This window comes from Gastrolobium bilobum, unplaced genomic scaffold (genome assembly GCF_033153095.1).
Source record: "Gastrolobium bilobum isolate Gb01-03AN ecotype WA unplaced genomic scaffold, APGP_CSIRO_Gbil_v1 utg30775, whole genome shotgun sequence".
Taxonomy (NCBI): Eukaryota; Viridiplantae; Streptophyta; class Magnoliopsida; order Fabales; family Fabaceae; genus Gastrolobium; species Gastrolobium bilobum.
In genome coordinates this window covers 282797-304113 of record NW_026897554.1, presented here as the reverse complement: position 1 = coordinate 304113, position 21317 = coordinate 282797, and the positions used below count along the sequence as shown (strand labels likewise).

General features: G+C 31.1%; 2 protein-coding genes across 2 annotated transcripts; one reads left to right on the top strand and one right to left on the bottom strand.

Annotated features, from left to right (window-relative positions):
* Positions 1-1990: 1990 nt before the first annotated feature.
* LOC133308021 (mitochondrial phosphate carrier protein 3, mitochondrial-like) lies at positions 1991-4671 on the top strand. Its single transcript, XM_061508609.1, has 6 exons — positions 1991-2320; positions 2747-3108; positions 3221-3264; positions 3618-3832; positions 4338-4462; positions 4601-4671. The coding sequence occupies exons 1-6, from the start codon at positions 1991-1993 to the stop codon at positions 4638-4640; spliced, it is 1116 nt and encodes a 371-aa protein (XP_061364593.1). The 3' UTR covers positions 4641-4671.
* A 717-nt stretch (positions 4672-5388) lies between these two features.
* LOC133308007 (uncharacterized) lies at positions 5389-11621 on the bottom strand. The gene is made up of 14 exons (XM_061508595.1): positions 11492-11621; positions 11335-11398; positions 11117-11227; positions 10391-10488; positions 10048-10131; positions 9772-9905; positions 9556-9628; positions 9411-9456; positions 9161-9270; positions 8969-9076; positions 8833-8892; positions 7944-8005; positions 6491-6803; positions 5389-6042 (listed from the first exon to the last, which is right to left on the bottom strand). The coding sequence occupies exons 1-14, from the start codon at positions 11567-11569 to the stop codon at positions 5833-5835; spliced, it is 1551 nt and encodes a 516-aa protein (XP_061364579.1). The 5' UTR covers positions 11570-11621; the 3' UTR covers positions 5389-5832.
* Positions 11622-21317: the final 9696 nt, after the last annotated feature.

The following is a 21317-nucleotide window of genomic DNA, read 5'->3' as shown; positions in this document are numbered from 1 at the left end:
TCTGCATCCGATTAGTCTACTTAATTTTTTTAAAATAAATTTTTAACCTTATCAATTTGCGATACGTGACAGCATCAAACTAATATTATATTTAAAATATCATTATTTCAGACTAATTTTTAAAATATTGAATCAAGAGGATCATTCAGCCCGTTGTCGCTGGACACGTGTGCTGTAACTTACGGGGTTAATTTTGGTTATCTTGTTTTTTAACTGATAAGAAATTTATCGGATAAAAAATTTAATTTTTTTTTAAACAAATATTAATCAAATACAAATTCACAATGATTGAATTTTTTTTAAGGATTTATAATTAAGGGTTTGATGTTTGTCATTTTAAATGATATAAGTTATGTCATTTTAGAAGAGAGATAGATACAAAAAATGAAAATCATAGGAGAGAGAAAGTTGATGATTTTTTTTAATTTAAATTTTAAATAAAAAATATATTTTGTGTCTATCTCTCTCTTAAAATAACATAATTTTATGTCATTTGAAATCACAAACACTTTTTCTTATAATTAATTACTAATTTTTAATGCGTATTTTCAAACGTACAAATCAAACTAAAAAAACTCCAAGGGATAGAAAATGAGAGATTTAAAATTTAAATAACAAATACCAATTATTCAATCCCACTCTATTATGTTGCTCATGGTGTATAACCTCAAGCAAAGAAACATGCTAGATGTGTGTCGTGAATGAAAGTGGGAATGAATTAACCTTGTCTATATCACAGCTTATTTATTGTGGTCGAATTGCCCATATGATATGGAAATTAAGCTTTGAATTGATCACCATCACCAAGCTAGGTTTAGATCATTTTCGTGATACCATGAAATCTGGGCTCAAGGGCTGCTGCTATAAGATGCTTAGGTTCGGGTACGAGACAAAAGGATCTAAGCACAAAGTCTAGATCAGTAATTTCTAAAAAAAAAAAAAGTCCATTGGTCTAGACTTTATATTTAGATCCTTTTGTTTTTTTGTTTTGTTTCTTGCTTTCCTGTAATTTAAAAAAAAAAAAAAAAATTTGGGTACGAGACTCCAACATCACACCTCTTTTTAGGTTTTGCTCATAAAATTTAAAGAAAAATTTAAAATTTAAGATAGGTACATTTCTTGTGCATAATTATAAGTATAAAATGAAAAAGAAATCGTCTTCTATACATGAATTTATCTATTTTATTAAGACATCGTCATCTATATATACTACTAGAAAGAAAATATAGAAATGTCAACAAACTTAAATCCAAGGCACTGAAATCAATCTTTAAGACCGTGGTAAAGTCAAATATTTCATTATTATATCACATATTTACCTCTTTTATGCATATTACACCTCCTCTTAATGTTATGTACTAAAGAAAATAAAGAGAGAGTTTTTTTTTTTTTTACTTTTGGCTATAAACAAGAACTCCTTATTCTATTGGTATTTTACAATAAACTAAAAAAAATAGAAGTCTATGAATCTAAACAAATGTAAAAATTCCATGAATGCATTTTCGTAATTTTGAATATATATAGATGTGGTTGGACTCTTCCATATGTTATTGCTAAATGCTACGTATAATATAATTTATTTAGCTAGGCATTGGTGTAACTGAATTGACATTTTGAAAAACAATAAGTCATTGTTACGTGGAAAATATTTAAAAGTAAATTAAAAGGAATAGAATAATAGTCAAGACTCAAGAGTGCATTAACCAGAAAATTGGAGGGCGTTAGAGAGAGTCAAAGGGTAACAAGAAGAAGAGCGCGAAAATTAGGGACATGATCACATACATACCCTCTTCTTCTCTTGTTCATTTTCTTCTTTCTGTATCTCTCTCCCTTCACACACACACTCTCATTTCTTAACCACAAACACTCCCCATTTTGTCGCCCATTTTCTCTTCCACTACATCAATAACATTCTATTTTCTACTTTTGTTCCTTAGTTAGACACAAACACACACTCACACACTCACACATCATTTCTTGTGAATTCTCAATGGCTCCTTCTGACCAATCTCGTCATTCTCTTGTCCCTGGATTCCTATACTCATCAAAAACAACCTCCCATTTGGATGCTTTGAGGAATACCAATCATGGGTTGCCACCATCTACCACCACCTCCTCCATTATATCACATTTATCATCATCATCATCATCATCACCATCACAGGGTAGCACTAGGAGTCCTATGATCCCTGCACCCAAAGAGAGTATTCGCATGTTTTCTCCTGCTTACTACGCTGCATGCAGTGCCGGTGGCATCTTCAGTTGTGGTCTTACCCACATGGCCGTTACTCCTCTTGATCTTGTCAAGTGCAATATGCAGGTTCTTTTCCCTTCTTTTTTTTCATTCCTTTTTTCCTTTCTCTTTTATTCAACTATCTGTCTACAATATCACATGCATTTTGCTATGAATACTGTTTCAAAATGAACTCTTTTTAAGTCTAAACTTTTCTGCATTATGTTGTTGCTTAAATTTTGATTCAAAAGTTTCTGCATTTTCAAAGTAATGTGAGAATCTCAATTCCGGTGTCGTACTTTATCAATTACACGAATAATGTGATTGTGTTGTGCCAGACTTTATGGTATGAGTATGACTCTCTTCAAATTTTTACTTAAAAATTATTATATTTTGTTACTGTAATCATAATATTCAATCTGTTTATTTCTTTTTGAAATCATTTCATATGCATAACTGGGAAGTGTGAGCAAAACGCGTATAAAAAAAGTTAATATTTGTTGTTATTTTCAGATTGACCCTGTAAAGTATAAGAACATTACATCAGGATTTGGAGTTTTACTGAAGGAGCAGGGTGTTAAAGGTTTCTTCAGGGGCTGGGTACCAACTTTGTTTGGTTACAGTGCTCAGGGAGCGTGCAAGTTTGGATTTTATGAGTTCTTCAAGAAGTATTACTCAGATCTTGCAGGACCAGAGAATGCAGCCAAGTACAAAACTTTCATATATCTAGCTGGTTCTGCTTCAGCAGAAGTTATTGCTGATATTGCCCTTTGCCCAATGGAGGCTGTCAAAGTTCGTGTACAAACTCAGCCTGGCTTTGCTAGAGGTTTATCAGATGGGTTACCTAAGTTTGTCAAGGCTGAGGGTGCTGCTGGGTATGGTTTTTTGTCCTAATTTCCTCTATTATTATGTTTCTGCTGATCATGTATCTGTAGTTTTACATTTTTAAAATCTCCAATTTTGGTCAGAATTTGATTTGATGTGCAGGTTGTATAAAGGAATAGTTCCTCTTTGGGGCCGTCAGATTCCATGTAAGTTTGAATAATTCCATATTTATGTCCAATTTTATAGTTGGTGTTATCACATGATTAGTCTATAACCTTGTTAGCATTATACAAAGTCTAAGTTGGTATTCTCTCCAAGAATTCTTGTCTTTGAAGGTACAGGTATTTATATTGAATACCTTTGTTTGATAGATAAGCAAGAAAATAACTACTAATTTGTATTTTTCTTAGTAGTGTTTGTATTTTTGTATCTACATAAACATTTTACTTCTGTGAGATGCAAAAATCCATGCTTGCATTATGCAATTTTAAGGTGCATTCTGCCAATAGCCTATATCTTTCTTTCTTTTTTTCTTCTTACACTTTTGGCTCCTTGTCAGACACAATGATGAAATTTGCTTCCTTTGAGACTATTGTGGAGATGATATACAAAAACGTCATACCAATCCCTAAAGAAAAGTGCAGCAAAAAAGAGCAGCTTGGAGTGAGTTTTGCGGCAGGATATGTGGCTGGTGTACTGTGTGCAATTGTCTCACACCCTGCTGACAACCTCGTTTCTTTTCTCAACAACTCCAAGGGAGCCACTGTTGGTGATGTGAGTGGATGCATACATACATACATACATAAGTGTGTGTATAATAAAGAGAGGTCGGATTTTTTGACACCAGTGTTAAATTTAAAATTTGACACCTCATATGATAGTCGTTAGATCAAAAAAGATCAATGATGTTACATGCTTATAAATCAGAGTCGTTGATCTTTTTTGATCTAATGGCATTCAGATGAGGTGTCAAATTTCAAATTTAATACTGATGTCAAAGAATCCTACCTCATATATATATATATATATATATATATATATATATATAGACAAAATAATTTGTCATGTGACTTGACTTAAAGATTGGTCAAATTATATTACGTACTATGGGTAATACATAATGTATTTCAGAAATTAACTATGTACTTAAGATAGTATATAATTTTTTTCTCTGTACAGTACATAAATCATGTACTACTCATAATACATATTTAATTTCACCTGCCCACCACACCCTGTGCAATGCTTACTTTGGTCTTTTTAACTATTGGATTTGCAGGCTGTGAAGAAGATTGGTTTAATGGGTCTTTTCACTCGTGGCCTTCCTCTTCGTATAGTTATGATTGGAACTCTAACTGGAGCTCAGTGGGGACTCTATGATTCATTTAAAGTATTTGTAGGACTGTGAGTAGCTCCTCCTATTTATCTCATGGTTTCAACATACAGTTGCTCAATGCTTTACTATGTCACGTTACATGTCCCGAGTTTCGGTTATATGAATCTCTTTCATGTTAAATATCATTTTGCTGTTTTCTCTTTCAGGCCTACTAGCGGTGGAAGTGCTCCTGCACCTGCGAAGTAGAAACCACACAAACACACATGCTTGACTATGCCAAAGAGATTTTTTTGACACAGAAATAATGCTATGGTGCTAAAGCATGTTATGCTTGCTTTACCAGAGCACCACCACACTTCATACTAAGATGAATGTTCAGATTTTGTCCTTTGTTATTTTTATTTTTATTTTTTTCAATTGGTATTTGATTATGCTAGTTTGGTTGTCAATTGGAGAGATACAAGTTAGATTTGCCTTCTGAGTTTTGATTGACTTAGTGCCTTCCCACTATTTTCAAAACAAGAAATACTATATATACATAATTCTTGTTCCCGTGTAAAGAACAAGTTGTGCACTGGACCAATGGAATGTAACAACTGATTAGGCTTTTTCTAATTTGACCATATGATCTTTTTAGTACATTACAAAAACTTCCACACTGGTCTTGAGGTGGAGACTACGAAGCCTTTATGCTGAGGAAAGATTCTTAAATACAGGGTCTAAGACAATCATTTTACCGTGCATCTTGAGTATGTGCCATGTAAATTATATGGATCACTTTTGTTTTCTCTGTTATTACAAAATTTAATATTTTTAATGCTAATAATCATTAATGTATAGGTAACAAAAGATAATAATAATACATATAACTAATAATATATATTCAATGACATGCCAATGCCATAAGAAGAAAAAAAGGACTCCACTTGTTTTTCATTTGTGAATTAAACAAATCAATATTACAGACTTTTTGGCAATTCAATGACTTGGCCATCTGAAACTGCTAAATATACCACATTACTGTTAAATTTAGCGGAATAACGTTTACATAACACGATGAGCACAATCTGTAAGTATAATATTGATGAAAGAATTATTCTTTAACCAAAATAAAAAAACTTTAGAACCAGAGAGAGAGAAAAAAAAGAGAGGGGGGATTGTGCATAACTCCTTTTACTCTTTCATCCGCCGGCTATGTAGCCTGGGAGATAGGTACATTACATGGGAGGGTAAGTCCCACCACAAAGCTGTCACCGGTGGCTCATGACAAAATTGATGATAATTGCTGCAACAACCACTCAAATGCAGGAATTAGATTTTCACCACTTCTATACCAATATTCATCCAACTATTCCCCTCGATAGAATGCCTACTCCAGCATCAATTTTCTAATTTATAATAAAACTTCAAACTAGCCTCCTGAAATTCCAGTGCTCTTTTACAACTGATCTCGAATTAGGTGTAGTGGATATACGGTATCAAATACAATCCTTGCAAACACATGCCGAATTTCTTGCACGTCACCACGAGCTAAGGACTCATAATCAATTGTTCTGCCATGCTTTGACAAAAATTTCTTACCAGCATTTACTTTCACGCAGTCAAAAATGCTGAGAGATTTTATGTACATTCCTAATGGGATGAGCACCTGTCAAATGGACAAAGATTAACAGTACAGATTGCAGACCAATGATGTTAATCAGGATTCATCAAACCAAAACATCAACAGAGAAAGCCCCATATTCCTAAATCCTAAACAATAATCAAATTATCATACTTCAAATATTATAAACAAGGAATCCAAAAATTACAAAAAAAAAATGTAGTTTAATTTTTCCACGTAACTATAATTCAATTTCTCGCTACGAAATTCAACTGCTGCACTAATGTCAGTAGTGCCACAAGGATCAACATTTTTGCCCTCTCTTTGCATGCTTACATCTGCATGTGTGTAAGCTATTTGTGGGAAAAAACTATTAAGTTTCTTTTTTTAAAGGATGGTGAATAATTAGGTTCTATAATATCCTAGTGAAGTCCATTTGCTGGATAACACAGTCCAGAAGTACGTATAAAATAAAGAAAAAATATATGCTCACCAGATCTGAATGAGGGGCTTGGGGATAGTCAGCCATAGCCCGAGATACCAAATGCCTCGTTGTCATCTGCAGTAGTGACCCTTTAACAGACTCTGACAGATCCAGAATCTCATCTGCCAAATCCTCAGCATCCAGACCAGAAGGATCTAATAATTCAGGAAATTTGGCATCATGTGATCTGTTGATCCTCCTAGCTATGTCTACTGCTTCCAACAAATTACCACCATTATGGACTGCAAGGCTAAACGCAGCAACCACCAAGGGATCCCTTGGTTGATCACTCAGGGTTTTATGTAATGCAAGGATAAGAACCCTGAAAGCATAGAATCCATATAAGTCTTGCTTTGATGACCCAACATGTAAACACCTTGTAAATATTTCAAAGCATGTATATCTGATATTTTATATCACATTCCACTTGGACTCTGATAGTTTTCAGAACCTATTCTTGACAGTGAAGAGAAATGAAAAAAGATAACTCAATACATTAAAAGACTCAAATTTTGAAAGCAACCAAACAATTTAGATATGTAACTGAATCCAATCAAAGGCCCAAAGTATCATTTGACAATAAATGATATTTTGCCCAAGATATGTATCTTGGGTAGGACCTCTTAGGGGTGTTAAAACAGCTTATTACACACAAGTCGACTCGCGACACGACACGAAAATTCGTATCATGTTCATGATGGGAAAACATGACACGCAAAAAATTCGTGTCGTGTCGCATGTCGTGTCAACACGAATTTGGCCCATATTTTTTTATTATTATATATATATTTTTTTTAATTTCGACCCACATTTTTAATTTTTTTTGGTCAATTATCGTTTTGACTCATAGTTTGCGTGTCATTCGCGTCATTTCAACTTGCAAAAAGTTTGTGTCGTGTTCGTGTTGAAGATTACGACACAAATAGAAGTTCGTGTTACGTGTATTCGTGTCGTGTCGACCCATTTTGACACCCTTAGGACCTCTTTTTGGGTGGAAAGAAAACCCTTGTTTCCATCACCCCTGAACCCTCTCCAAGTTCTAGACCCCATTGATGCACACCAAAAGAAACTATTAGGCAAAGATATTATAGAGGATTCCATTGCAGCCATAAGGCACCGGAAATGTTTAACAAATCAATAGCAACAAGATAATTGCAAAACTTGAACTGCTCCATAAAACAAGAAAATTGAAGCAGATTAAGGGCTTGAATTCAGTACAAAAGAATCAGGAAATTAAAGTTCTTTGTGAGACATTTCCCTAGAAATAGGAAGGGAGAAAGGACTTCACTGTTTAATTCGTGTCTTCAAGCATATGCCATCCTAGGACATGATCTTTAAACAAAACTTATTTGCGGATCTGATGCTGTTATTCACTTGTTTTTCTAGCATTACATGCTATGTTTATCACATATAGCTAACAAAGTAAAACAAGAAATAGGGATTGTTGATGCATAGATCTTACCATAAGCTGCTATGACATGGACGGTTTGGTGCCAAAAGTTTATCCAAATTGGAGAAGAAAGACTGCAGATGAAATTCCAAAAGATACAATAAAAAATGTGCCAATGTGGTGCTAGAATTTTATGCAGTTTGAATGAATACTCAAATAACCTGAGATAATCTAATAATAAGCCATATTTAAGTTGGGGGGAAATCCCTAACCCAGCCACTTCCTTTAGCTGTTCAGAACTTGAAACTCTTGTCTCTTTTTTTAATAGGAGGAATATCTTCAACAGTTCAGACCCTAAAAATATTCAAATAAGAATAAGCACCTAATTACGCTAATAATTAGTCTAGGTAATCTCGATGAGTTTGATATACGTAAAAATTTGCATGTCATCAGGGAGTGGAAGCAAGGAACTCAGCATGTTGCACGTTTTCTTTAATAGTTAGGATTTGGCTCCTATAAAATAAGGGGTGCGCTTTAGAGGGAAAAATGTGAAGTTATAACCATTGATTGGAAAATCGAGAGAGTAGATTTTGACAGATTCAAGGTTTGTAATACATATGCATGTGTTTCATCACCATCTTAAATTCTTAACCATTGATTTTCCAATCAATAGTTATAACTCTGCACTTTTTCCTATAAAGTGTACTTCTGACTTTGGAGGAGCCAAATTCTAATAGTTATTTGCACGGATTGATGTAAAAGCAGGGAATAAGGAATTGTTTTAGTTTCCAAACGTATACATGTTTCTAATGCACAAGTTGATAGATAGGATAACCAACAAGTTCTGAGTTAGTTTAGGAAAGTTGTCTTTTTATGCTTTTCCAACTAGACTAATGCCAGCAAGTCAGTCTAGAATCCAGCAAGTTTTAAAGTCAAAATTTCATAAGAGGAATGGGATTACCAAAAGCATATTGGTTCTTTTGTCACGTCTCCGAAATCCATGGTGAACAAAATAAACAGCCTGTAATGTTAAATATGAATTAAGCTAACATTCCATGACTGAATTTTAGAAATTAAAATGCAGATTCATCATCTACCTGAAAGGGGAGAAGTATATCTAGAAGTCCAAATTTCCATAATAGCCTCAAAGAAGCTTCACCAGAACCATAAGCTAGCATATAATTTATTTCCATTAGGAGCCTACCCTAAAACAGTTAAAGAGGGAAACTAAGCCAGGATATTCTCATATATGTGTATAATAAAGCAGAGAGGAAGAACACTTTAAATACCCTATCAAGTCTTAATACTGAATATGAAAGATTTTTAACAGAATGAGCTGTTTCCCTTGAAAAACTAAACCCCAAGCGAGCAGCAATTCTAATTGCACGTAAAATGCGAGCTGCAGAAAACAAATGGAGTCAGACAGACCTAGGTATTCACTATTCAGAACAGTAAGTATGTCCAAGGAACGGCCCAAAATATGGGAAATGGGAATGTAGTTTTTTTTTTTACATTGTGAATCTCTCAACAAAAACTCACCACAATCCTCCTGAAAAGAAATAGCTGCAGGAACCACAGTTCTCACCTATTCACAGAAAATTAAGTTACATTATTTCAAATTGCTGATTATAAAAAGCAAAATAATTATATAAGAAACCACAACTTCAAAGAGATAAATGCACACTTTAGCTTTTCTAATATCTTCAATTCCTCCCATGTAATCATATACAAGTCTTGCATACGGATCGAACATCAACCTGGAAGAGCACGAACTTGGTTAACAGCATAAAGAGCAGCACAATATAAAGTGGAGATGTCATAGAGAAAACATTTGCAGCCAAATGCAAGGAAAAAAGGAATAGACTTTCTATTTTTAAAATTGCAAGAATTGGTGCACAACCCGTTAATTGTAAAGTCTCGTTTCAAACAATTCCTCCAACGAAGATAGTCCTCCTTATCACAGCCATTAGGTGCCTCAATATCATGAGCAGAGAGCATACCCGACTTGCATCTAGCAGTATTAAAACTTGAAACCTAATTGGAAGGGAGAATAAAATTATCATGAAAAGCAAAGATAAAAGGAAGAAGGTCCTTAATAGGTAAAAATTCAAGCAATCACCCCACTAAAATATAGTTCAAACCAAAGGTATTTTAAGCAAAACTGAAATATACCAACCTCAACAATGGTATCATCCATATGAACATGACATATTGGGAACCTTTTACCAACTATCTCACACCACGAAAATGTTCTCATCACCTACAAAATGAGTCAAGATTCACCATGCAAAGTTAAGATCTGAGGACAACAAGCCCAATTAGAATTTTAAATTTTCAAAAGAGATTGTATAAATTAGCTTTTATGCAACGTTCACATGTTACAAACACCAGACGCCAGCATAAAAACATTTGTTGTCCTTCTAAATGCTTATAACTTAACTCTTGATCTACATTCTATAGAGTTGTCCAGTATACATCAATACTTTGAAAATAAAATAGAAATAGGAAATCAAGGTAACCTCTTTAAGATCTGCTGAAGTTATAACATCAAAGTCTTTTGGTGTTTGCTTTAGTATAAGATCTCGTACACAACCTCCTACCAGGTATACATCATACCCTACAAGGAGAAGAAAAAGGGTTATCAACTATGCGTAATTCTTGTTACAAAATTCACCTTCATTGGACATATTTAATGAAAATAGGATTTGCATAGTCACAATCAAATGTTTTCCAAGAATATCACAAATTATGTGCAGGGGCTGTGTAGATGTTCGGGAAGAACAATTATAGGCCGATTCTTTTGTTTACTGAAAATCATGTGATACAGTAATTCATAAACGAAAAATTGAGAACCTTTTTAATCTAAATTTCAGAGGAAGGCAAGATATTCACAGTAGTATGGAACTAATTCTAATATCCGCAATGATGAAATACATTTTTTTTCTTTTTAAGGTACATTATGTCATTATTACAATATCAGAGGATTGCAGATTAATGAATTCAATTCCGGTGCATTGGAAAGTCACTCAGGATTAAGTTTACAAACGGTTTTTAGTCCAACTGTCCAAGAAAGGGTGTAGTACCGCAATGACTATGAAAGAGAAGTGAAAATTTAATGCCCATAAATCAGCATGTTTTATTCTATGATGGGAAAGGGAAACACAAAGTCAAGGAAATGCTCTTTCTTTCTTCCAAAACAAAACCCAGCTTGAGAAAGATATATGAGGAGTGAGAGAAGCACGCACCCTTTTTCTTCAGCATGTTGAGAACCTTTTTCGTTGGATTTGCTATCATTGAATTTCTAAGTCCAAGCTCCTTGGAATTCAATTTCTTCCATGACGGGTCACTCTTTTTTTCTTCATAAATTAAATAAACCAAGAGAAGAAGGGTTTCAGAATCAACAACGTCAATAAAACAATACAGAGCTGAGAGCTCCAATTAAGAATTTGACTAGTTCACTTGCCTTGTTCACGATTTGAGCCGCTACATTCCTCTGCCTCAACCGTAGGGACAGATCTTGGAACAACCTAGGAAAAAAAAAAAAAAAAAGGTTAAAGAGAGAAAGAAGAAACAGGATAATGATATGATAATGGGGAATGCGGTTAAAAAAGTAGAGATACCTTGCGCGCAAATTGAAAGGGAGCGGGGCGAAGATGAAGATTGGGTTTGCAAACGAATTTTAAGGTAGCGAGGGCCATGGAGATGAAGAGGGATGCACACCATGTGCGATGTTAAGGTTTGCTCAATTAGGGTCCATTGTTGTTCACAGGGTTTTGGGGTTTAAGGATAAGTTGCAGAGGCTTTTCGGTTTTTTCACTAAAGGGTGGCTATGCTAATGTTGGGGTCGGAATTCGGGTCAGTTTTTGAAAAAAATAAGGAAAAAATTATACAGAGTTGTCTCAATTTAAATGAGTAAACTGATTTAAACTAATATTTTTTATTTAAAATTTAAATTAAAAAATTATTTTTTCTTTTCTTATGATTTTTATTATTTGTATCTTTCTCTTATTTAAAATGAACAACTCTATATCTTTTTAAAGGACAAATATCATGTTATCAAAAAAAAAAAGGACAAATATCAAACCAAAAAATAAATGTATAAATGTATAATTTTAAAAAAAAAATTATTAAAAAATATAAAAAAATAAAAATTTAAGGATCTATTAAGTAATTTGGTCTTTATTTAATGCTACATCTTGTTTAAAATGTTGTCTTTCATCAAGTTATTTTATCAATTTTTTTTAATTTTTGAACAAATTATACATCATATTCTTATAGTTCAGCCTATGTTTAATTTCTGGGATATGTTATTCTAGTTATCTTTTTTTTATATCTATCCATCACTCTTCAACGCTATTATATCAGAATATTAAGGGCATGTTTGGTGCATAGTATTGGATAAGGCCTGATAGCATAAGACCTGATAGTATAAGACCTGATTGTATAAGACGTGATTAAATTTTAATGTTATTCAGTGTTTTGTACGGTATTGTATACGATAATATCTTTCAATATTTTAAAATTAATATATTAAAAAAATTATTTTAATATATTAATATTGAAACGATATATTACTTGTAAGCAATATTAATACATCAATCTCTTATCAGGCTTAATCCCTCCCCTTAGGCTAGATTAAGTTATACATCGTTTTGATGTATTAGGGGGTCATGCTGTATAAGCTTATACTATATGATGATCACACCAAACAACTGAAAATGTCATAACGTATAGTATAAGTTTATACTATCAGGTTTTATACGTTACACCAAACAGGCCCTAAGAGAAGATATAAATAATAAATGTTAGTTAGTTAAAAATCTTATCTATGTTTAAGAGTGGTAACTAAGATATGTATGGAAAAAAAAAAGGTAGAATAACTCATCACTTAATTTTGGGATAAGTTATTCTATTTACTTTTTTTTTTTTTTGCCTACCTTTGCCTAGATCTCCAATATCATTAGATTAGAATCTCAATAAAAAAGAGAATTGATAAAAAGATAGTTAAGATTCTGATCTAATGATACTGAAGAGTGATAGGCATATATAGGCAGAAAAAGAAGTAGGTGGAGTAATCTATTTATTTTTTTTCTGCCTACCACTCTTCAACACCATTATATTAAAATCTCAATAGGATAGATAAATCATAAAGGTATTTGAGATTCTGATATAATAATATTGAAGAATGATAGGCAAAAAGAGATAGAAAAAGAAATAGATAAAATAATCTATTGCCTTAATTTTTACATATAAACTGTATTTTTTTAACACACAGCCGCTTGAATTATGGTAAAAAGTGTAATTTTATATGTTATTTAATGATCGCCAGCCAGCAAATCCAACTTAGTGAACACAATAGAGTTATAGAGCCTCCTAATTCGTCTAAGAACTCGTCAATAGCGTAGAGAAACGGTCCTTAATGGTGACCTCATTTAGAGCCCCATATGGCATTTTACACATAAAAAATATAAAAGTGTTAAACAAAACAACAAATTTCATAATTGGGTGGAAACTGCTTCGGTTGAAGTTGACAAATATATATAAAACGTAATTTAAGGAATTATGTGTTACAATATAAATTTATCTCTGAGAAATGAAAATGAGTTAAATCGAAGCAAGATAATATGTAATTTACCTATAGTTTTCTTTTTTTGTAAATTACCTGTAATATTTGTTAACGCACATATTTGTGCATTAAAATGAATTATCATTTGTATATAAAATATTTTCTAAAACTCAAACAACAAAGTCATTTCTATGGCTTAACTATAACTCCATGATATCTCCTTGTTAATTTCCTAAATGTATCGTACCAATATTTGACGGGCACTTATGGCTTAATAAAAACTTAGTTTGGTTTGATGTAAAAGTTGGAATGAGAGCACTCTTACCATTTCCCCCTTAAAATAAAAATTTAAAAATTCCTAACTATTCGTGATGATCAATTTAATTCATTTTTCAATAGCCAATTTAAATGAAAGTAAAATTTCATACAAATGAAGATGTTCAAAAAAGAAAACAATTTATTCATTATTGATGAATTTTTTTTTTCGCTTCAATTTTACTCTTGATTTCATTCTTATCCTATAAAAATATATTTTCGTGAAATTTGATTTTAAATGCAGCGTCCAAGATTCAAATCCCTGCAATTTTGACAGTTTATCCTAAAATTTATATTATCACTTAAGTCAACCCTTATAGTTTATTTGTGTTTTCGTTCTGAACTTTGTTTAAAATAATTAAATTCATCCCAATCACTATTTAAAAATAAAAATAAAATAGATGGATGATTTTGTTAATATTTTTGGCGGTGTTAATAGTCAAAATGAATTTGATGGATTTTAGAAATCTTTGAAATAAAAGTGAAGTATAGTTAGGGACAAAAGTATATTTTCACCTATAAAATAAAAACTATTAATTAAATCATTTTGTGCTAGTTACTTGTTTTTCTTTTTTAACAATCCGATGTACTTTTGTAAATCTCAAACAAACTCATTTTATGTTTTTTAAAATGAAAATAATAATTTCCAACAAAAACCATAAAAGGATTAATTATGAAAATATTATTTTAAAACTAAAACAAAATTCAACCTTAATTGTTGAGCTTTCTTCATCAATATATTGATTATTTGATCAATTCGGGTTTTATATTTTATTAACGGAAAACAGAAGCATATTGCATGACCCAAAAAAAATTTCTTGCTAACATATTCAAAAGGTAAGGTCAACATGTTTTTTTTTTCTCTTTCATCATTCCACTCTTTCTCTCCTCTTGAATATGTATGCAGGAACAAAATTTGAAACCTATAACATTACACTTTTATTTTCCTCCATTAGGAGGGATTAGATTTCTCTTGTTGCAAGAGGATAAATCTATCTCCTACAAATACATTACATTGTGGAACCCACTATTTATTAAAAAAAATTTGAAGAGACCCATCAATTTGTTAGTGCAAGAGGGGAACAGTTTTTCCGACAAATAGAAACTATTTTCCCTTTATTGAAAGGCTTTATTAATATTATGTTATAGGGGAGTAGTTTTTTCAGTCATAGACACAATCATAGAGGACTCACTCACTTATAAATAAAAAATTAAGTTACATGCAGATCAAAAGATGCATAGAAAAGAGAATTACTGTACAACAATATACAAGTAGCTTTTTCCTTTATTAAATCCATAAATGAAGCAACTGATTACAAACCCTGTAACTTGAACCCATCGATAACCATAACATCTTTTATCTATAGTAAGCGTTCATGTTTTCCCTCGGCCAATTCTTCTTATATGAAATGGAATTGGGTTTATTCAAGTAGGCCTCTCATGTGGGCTTTTTATAATGTTTCCATCATTATATTATTTGGAATAGGTTATATTTATAAAAAATTTATTTAAAAATTCTTATAAATTATATTATATATTTTCAGGAATGCATAATAGCCGAGCCTATTTTCAAGAATGCATAATTGAGTTTATAAAAGTTCGTAAACAAAAAAATTATAAATATAAAAATTTTCATATTTATTTTGATTCATCATTTTATGCTTGCAAATTATTTTTCTTTTCTCCCCTTTACACTTAAAAAATAATGCTGAGAGAAAGAAAATAAAAAAATAAAATGACCATAAAAGCCAAATATATATATATATATATATATATATCAAGGGTTATATTTACAAATTTTTATTTATAAATTCTTATAAACTACACTGTATACTTCTGGAAGTACACTAGGGCTGGCAAAATGGGCTGAGCCCGCCCCATTTGTCAAACAGGGCGGGGTGGGCTGAGTTGTTCAACCCACTAGCCCGCCTAACCCTCCCCGCCAAACCCGCCAGCCCACCAAGATCAGCCCGCCAAGCCCTTTTTTTTTTTTTTTTTTAGATTACCCAATTGTTATGCAGTTCTATGCCTTAGATTTCTCGCAAGTGGCTTTTTCGAATTGTTGTGGACTTCTCATACAACAATTTTTTTTGGTATCCTAAAAAAAAAAATTGTTTTGAAACATGAACTTGTTCCAAACCAATTTAGCAAAAATAAAATTGATTCAAAATAAATAAAATAATTCTATTCTTTGAAACAAACTGATTTAAACCAATTCAATTCAGTTAAAAAATATGATTCAAATCAAATATTTCCTTATTTGTGTTACAATGGTGACTTAGGGGGGTGTATTGGATTGAGATTTCAAAGGATTTTAATGGATTGTTTTTGGACAAAAAAATCTGTTGGTATTCGATTAGGATTTCAATGGATTGAAAAAAAGTCATGTGGTATTCGATTAGGATTTTAAAGGATTGTTTTAAAATCCGTCCAAATTCGTTGGTATTCAATCAAGATTTTAAACAATGGAATCACAATCTCGTGGTATTCAAAAATCCGACGATTTTAATGGATTTTCTATTGGTGTGGATTTCGTGAGACTTTTTAGTGAAAAATATAAATAGGATGTCTCTCTCATACTCTCACCCCAACCCCTAGGATTTCTTGAGATTCTTCTGTTGTAATATTTTCTTCTTCTTTTGGCAGGTTGACTGCTCGAAATTGGGTTCCCTCATAGGAGCTTCGACAAAACTAAAAAAAAAACATATTTTTGAGCGATTTTCATCACAAAACAATCCAAAAACAACAAACCAACGAGATTTTAATATAATCTATCTCAAAAATAACATATTTTTGAGCTGTTTTTTGAGAAAATTTGAAAGTTTAAAAAGTGATTTTTCAAGCTATGGGTCGCGATTTTCCTTGGCACAAAAACGTGTGATTTTGGTATTAAAAACAACATAAAACAGTGAAAAAATAATAGGAAAACTAAAAACCTCAAACTAGTTTTCGTTTTACATCAATGAAGCAATATCAATTTAAAGAAAGATTGAAACTTTCATAATATGAACCCTATATTTTGTAACAATGCATTTATGAACGAAATTCCTTTACTATAGGAAACGATTTCAAACAATTTTTGTGTCAATAGACAACAAAAAACTTGTTTCTCAAAAGCCCCAAAGCAATTTAAGGTTTCAATGTATCCACTGAAAAAAATTTGAGAAATTTTCTAAACTTTCATGTAATTAAACCCAAAATTTCAGATTCAAATTTTTCTTAGAATATTCAATGAAAATATGCATATGATATATGGTTAGAAAACTCTCATCACGTAAAACAAAAACCCCAAGATTTTCAAGATCAATTGCAAAAACTTTCAAACGAAATTATATCATGAACTTTAGGTTCTATAAGCAAATTTAGAATTATTTTTATAATTAAAAAAAATTGGGTCTTATAATCGTATATGCATAACTTTGATACCAAATGAAGAAGATAATTTTCAACCCATTAGATATGTGAAAAGCTGTTGTTTAGTAATTTTGAATGTTTGTTAAAAATTATATTATGTTTTACTGATTGAGAAAATTATATTAGGTTTTACTTTTTTTATTAATTTCATTGCATTTCTTTGTTATTTTTTATGGGAAATATTGTACTTACAACCTATTTTTGTTTACAATCATATTTTAATCGTTGATTTTCGTCAATCAATGGTTATTATTTTCACAAATCAAACTAATTAATTAATATTTAACTTGGAAGTTAACCGTTGATATATGGTTATTATTTTGATATAATTTTCAACCCGTTGTTAAGTTTACTTTTTTTTTATTAATATCATTGCATTTCTTTGTTATTTGTTTTTATTGACTCTTGTAATTTTGAATATTTGCTAAAAATTCATATAGTTTTTTAAAATCTTATAAATCTATATTGTCTTTTCAAATCTTATGAATTCTATTAGAATTCAATCCTATGAAATCTTGATTGTATAAAAAGTCTTTTGAAAAGGTCTATAAAGTCTCTCCAATTCTAAAATGTCTTTTAAAATCTGTAGGATTTTTTATCTCAAAAAAGTCTTTTAAAATCCTAATCCAATATACCCCATTAGTGCCTCTAGTAAAGATGAATTTATCTTTTTAGACAGTTTCAAAAAATTATTGGACTAAAAATCAGAGATGTTATTAAAGGCCACCTGTGCGCATACAAATATTCAGATCCTACGTCAACTTTTGATTCTCAAGGATACAAATATGATATGATGTTAGGTTTAAAATTTCTCAAATAGAAACTTAAATTGCTATGTCTTGTGCTAACCACAATAGTATATGTATCAAAGATGATAAGGATTATTCTCTAGGAACAGGGATTTTAGATTCTTTTGTGACTCTGTTTTACCTAGATATGATTTTATTTTAATTTTATTATCTTTGGATTGCAAGATGCATATATATCTTGGTCTCATAGGCACATTAGAATTTTATGCAAATTTTTTTATGCTTTTATGCAGATTTTTTTATGTGTTTTTATGCAGAATTTTATTTTTTGTATTATTTTTATTTTAGGCAGGTTGGCCTGTAGCCCGTCAGTCCACTCGTAAAACAGGCCGGGTTGCTCAATTCAACCCATTTTGTCAAAACGAGCCAGGGCTGGCTCGTATTGCCAGCCCTAAAATACACTATGTTATATTATGTATTTTCGGGAATACATAGTGTAATTAACAAAAATTTGTAAAAAAATTTATAAATTGTAGAGAGAAATTGGTTGGGTGATAATATAAATTAAAAAACCAAGAACAAAAATCAATAAAAACATGTGATTTAACGGTATAACGTGCTTTTTTTTTTGGATAACGTGTTTTTTCAAAATGGTCAATTGTTAATATCTGAAAAGTATCCATTTTAAATTTTATTTAAGAAAAAAAAATGTACTTCTTCAAAAATGAGGAATATAGTTGTCAAATGAAATAGTCCCCCGTAAGCAATTTTTTTTCTGCTTTTAAATTTTTGTATTTTATATTTTAATATTTGAATTGATCTTTAATAATTTATTCATTTTACATATTTTAAGTAGACTCAATAAACTCAATTATTTAAATAAAGAAATACTATATTTTCAAAATATTTCAAATATAGAATTTAATTTAAAAATCAATTCAAGTACTATTTTTTAAAATGAAATTCAAATATGTGAAATAAATTTTATATCGAATCAATTTCATATTTTAGTGATTTCAAACGAAAAGCCTGACTCGATAAAAATGGGTTTCTAAACTTTTGACCAAATTTATGAAGGAGTTTATATCTCTTCTGTTGCATTGCTGCACCCAAACATTTTTTGCAACAGAGACAATAAACAAGAGAGAGAAAGTGAGATGAGAATAGAGAAAATAAAATTGATAGTCCGTACATGTTTATTGTCTCTGCTGCAAATTTGTTTTGGATGGAGTAACATAAGAGATGTAAACCCCATTTATGAAACCAAATGTGCTCGACAATGAGTTTGTGAGTCATTGACCATATGTTACACGTTGTACATCTCTTGAAGTAAAATCAGACGTTCGGTTGAGATGCCGTTTGAACATCTGACCTATAAATTAAATTGATTAAGCTTTCATTTTTAATAGTAATATAATGCAAGCTTTTAAAAATGAATTCTAGTCATTGGTCTTAGTAAAATAATCAATTTTGTGGAATATTCTAATTTTAACATAAGCTCAAATTTGAGTCCAGACAAAAAATTATATGTGTATTTTTTTTTAATTTTAATTAATTCATATCATAATATATTTAAATTATATTAAATACAGAGCTTTACTAAAAATATTTAATTTTTTTTATACGAGTGAAAATTGAACACATAACTTAATATAATTTATCCAAATCTCTCATTAAAATTATTTTAAATTTTAGATAGGGCCAAATTACAAATGGTAGCTCAGGCCAAATTATAATTTTAATATAGGGTAATTATAATTAATTATATAATTATATATAATAAGTACAATTTATTAAAATTTAACCTAAATCGAAGTCACACTCAGGTTATACATAGCTCTGCCACTGAATTTTAACAAAGGAAATTACAAGTATAATGTTACAGGAAACTTCATATGTCTATGCAACAGAAACAATCATGTGCGGCTCACCGGTTTGTAAAAAAAGAAAGAAAGAAAGACAACGCTATTTTTGACATGAGAGTTGGAGATAAAAATATTTTCCAGGAAAAATTTTTATTGGTTGTTGAAGTTTTCTATATATCAACTGAATTTAATGAACATGTCAAGCTTTTCCCTCTATTTTGTCACTTTTCCTTATCCAAAATACATGGGAATTGGGAAATGAAACAATATACAGCAGCATCATTAACAGTGACATTCACAACTTGCTCTGCAATTCCGACATATTTTGGGGTTGTCATGCTTTTAGGAAACTTCTCGTGCAAATACCAGCAAATATTTGTTTGCTTTCTATGTATAGTCTAATTGCGAATCTATATACATAGAAAATTAAAATAGACACCATCCATATTTCGTTCTCAATGAAAAGACACCCGTTGAATTTTATCTTGCTTCTTAAAGATCTCTTCTTGATATGGATTCGTTAATTTCATTTTCAAATGGGTTTGATTTTTGGAAGCACGTACTTTTTGTGGCAGCTTGAGAAGAATCATTTTTTTATTCTCTTTAGAGGAGATATGAAAAATGACCTTAAACAATCTTAGCTTAATTGAATTTAAACCAACCTTGTATTAATAACTTAACAGCGCTTAGCTAGACCTCAATGGATGATATAAATACCCAAAAAGAATATGTTTCAAGTTGACATATATATTGGGGGTTCGGAATTACGTGCAGTTGTGGAAGTTTGGATAATAACAACCACATAGAGATATGGTAATCTAATTCGACCATACGATACGATCAAGCAAACAGTACCCTGTTCGCTCAAGATTTTTATGTATATGGCTTTGGTAGAGGTTCCCAATTTGATGAGTTATGCTATCAAGCATCAGATTAATTGGTTCGACAAAGCAATGTGGCTTTTTGTAAGTACGCATGCAGGTCCTGAAAATAGACGAAGATAACAGAATTAATGAAACTGTGAGGCATACGTTTCCAAATCCACTACGGACATGCATGCTGTATAGGTTGTTTTTGAATGACAGATTCATACCCTTACGAATACAAGTCAAAATATTCATTCACTGCACCTTACCACTCATCAATGCTTTGGTTCGATAATAATTTATGTACAGCTGCCTTCGTTTTTGTATAAATTCTGTGACAAAATAATAGACTAAATCAATTGATAATATAAAAATTATAAAATTATCATGTAGCACAAAAAATTATATAATTATTTAATATAAAATAAGTATATTTGTTATTGATAGTTTAATTTGCTTAATTTGTATGAATAGTTTCTATAAAAACATTTTGTACACCAGTACTTTTGCAACGTGATCTTTTGATGCGTAACAATAACAGAAGGGGGGAAATAACTGGAGCAGGACATACATCCAAGATAAAAGCGTCGATATATCATCGCAACCAATCATAGTTTAAGTAATTGGAATTTTAGGTGACGATTCAAGTGAAGATCTCGATTAATTTTGTG

Bases quoted from the DNA above. Each gene is read 5' to 3' on its own strand.
- LOC133308021 (XM_061508609.1), top strand. From the start codon at position 1,991: ATGGCTCCTTCTGACCAATCTCGTCATTCTCTTGTCCCTGGATTCCTA. The intron at 3,265-3,617 runs GTAAGTTTGAAT...GCTCCTTGTCAG, and splicing joins TTGGGGCCGTCAGATTCCAT to ACACAATGATGAAATTTGCT. The intron at 3,833-4,337 runs GTGAGTGGATGC...TTGGATTTGCAG, and splicing joins AGGGAGCCACTGTTGGTGAT to GCTGTGAAGAAGATTGGTTT.
- LOC133308007 (XM_061508595.1), bottom strand. From the start codon at position 11,569: ATGGCCCTCGCTACCTTAAAATTCGTTTGCAAACCCAATCTTCATCTT. The intron at 9,906-10,047 runs GTTGGTATATTT...CCTTCCAATTAG, and splicing joins TGGATGATACCATTGTTGAG to GTTTCAAGTTTTAATACTGC. The intron at 9,629-9,771 runs GTTGTGCACCAA...GTGCTCTTCCAG, and splicing joins CGAGACTTTACAATTAACGG to GTTGATGTTCGATCCGTATG.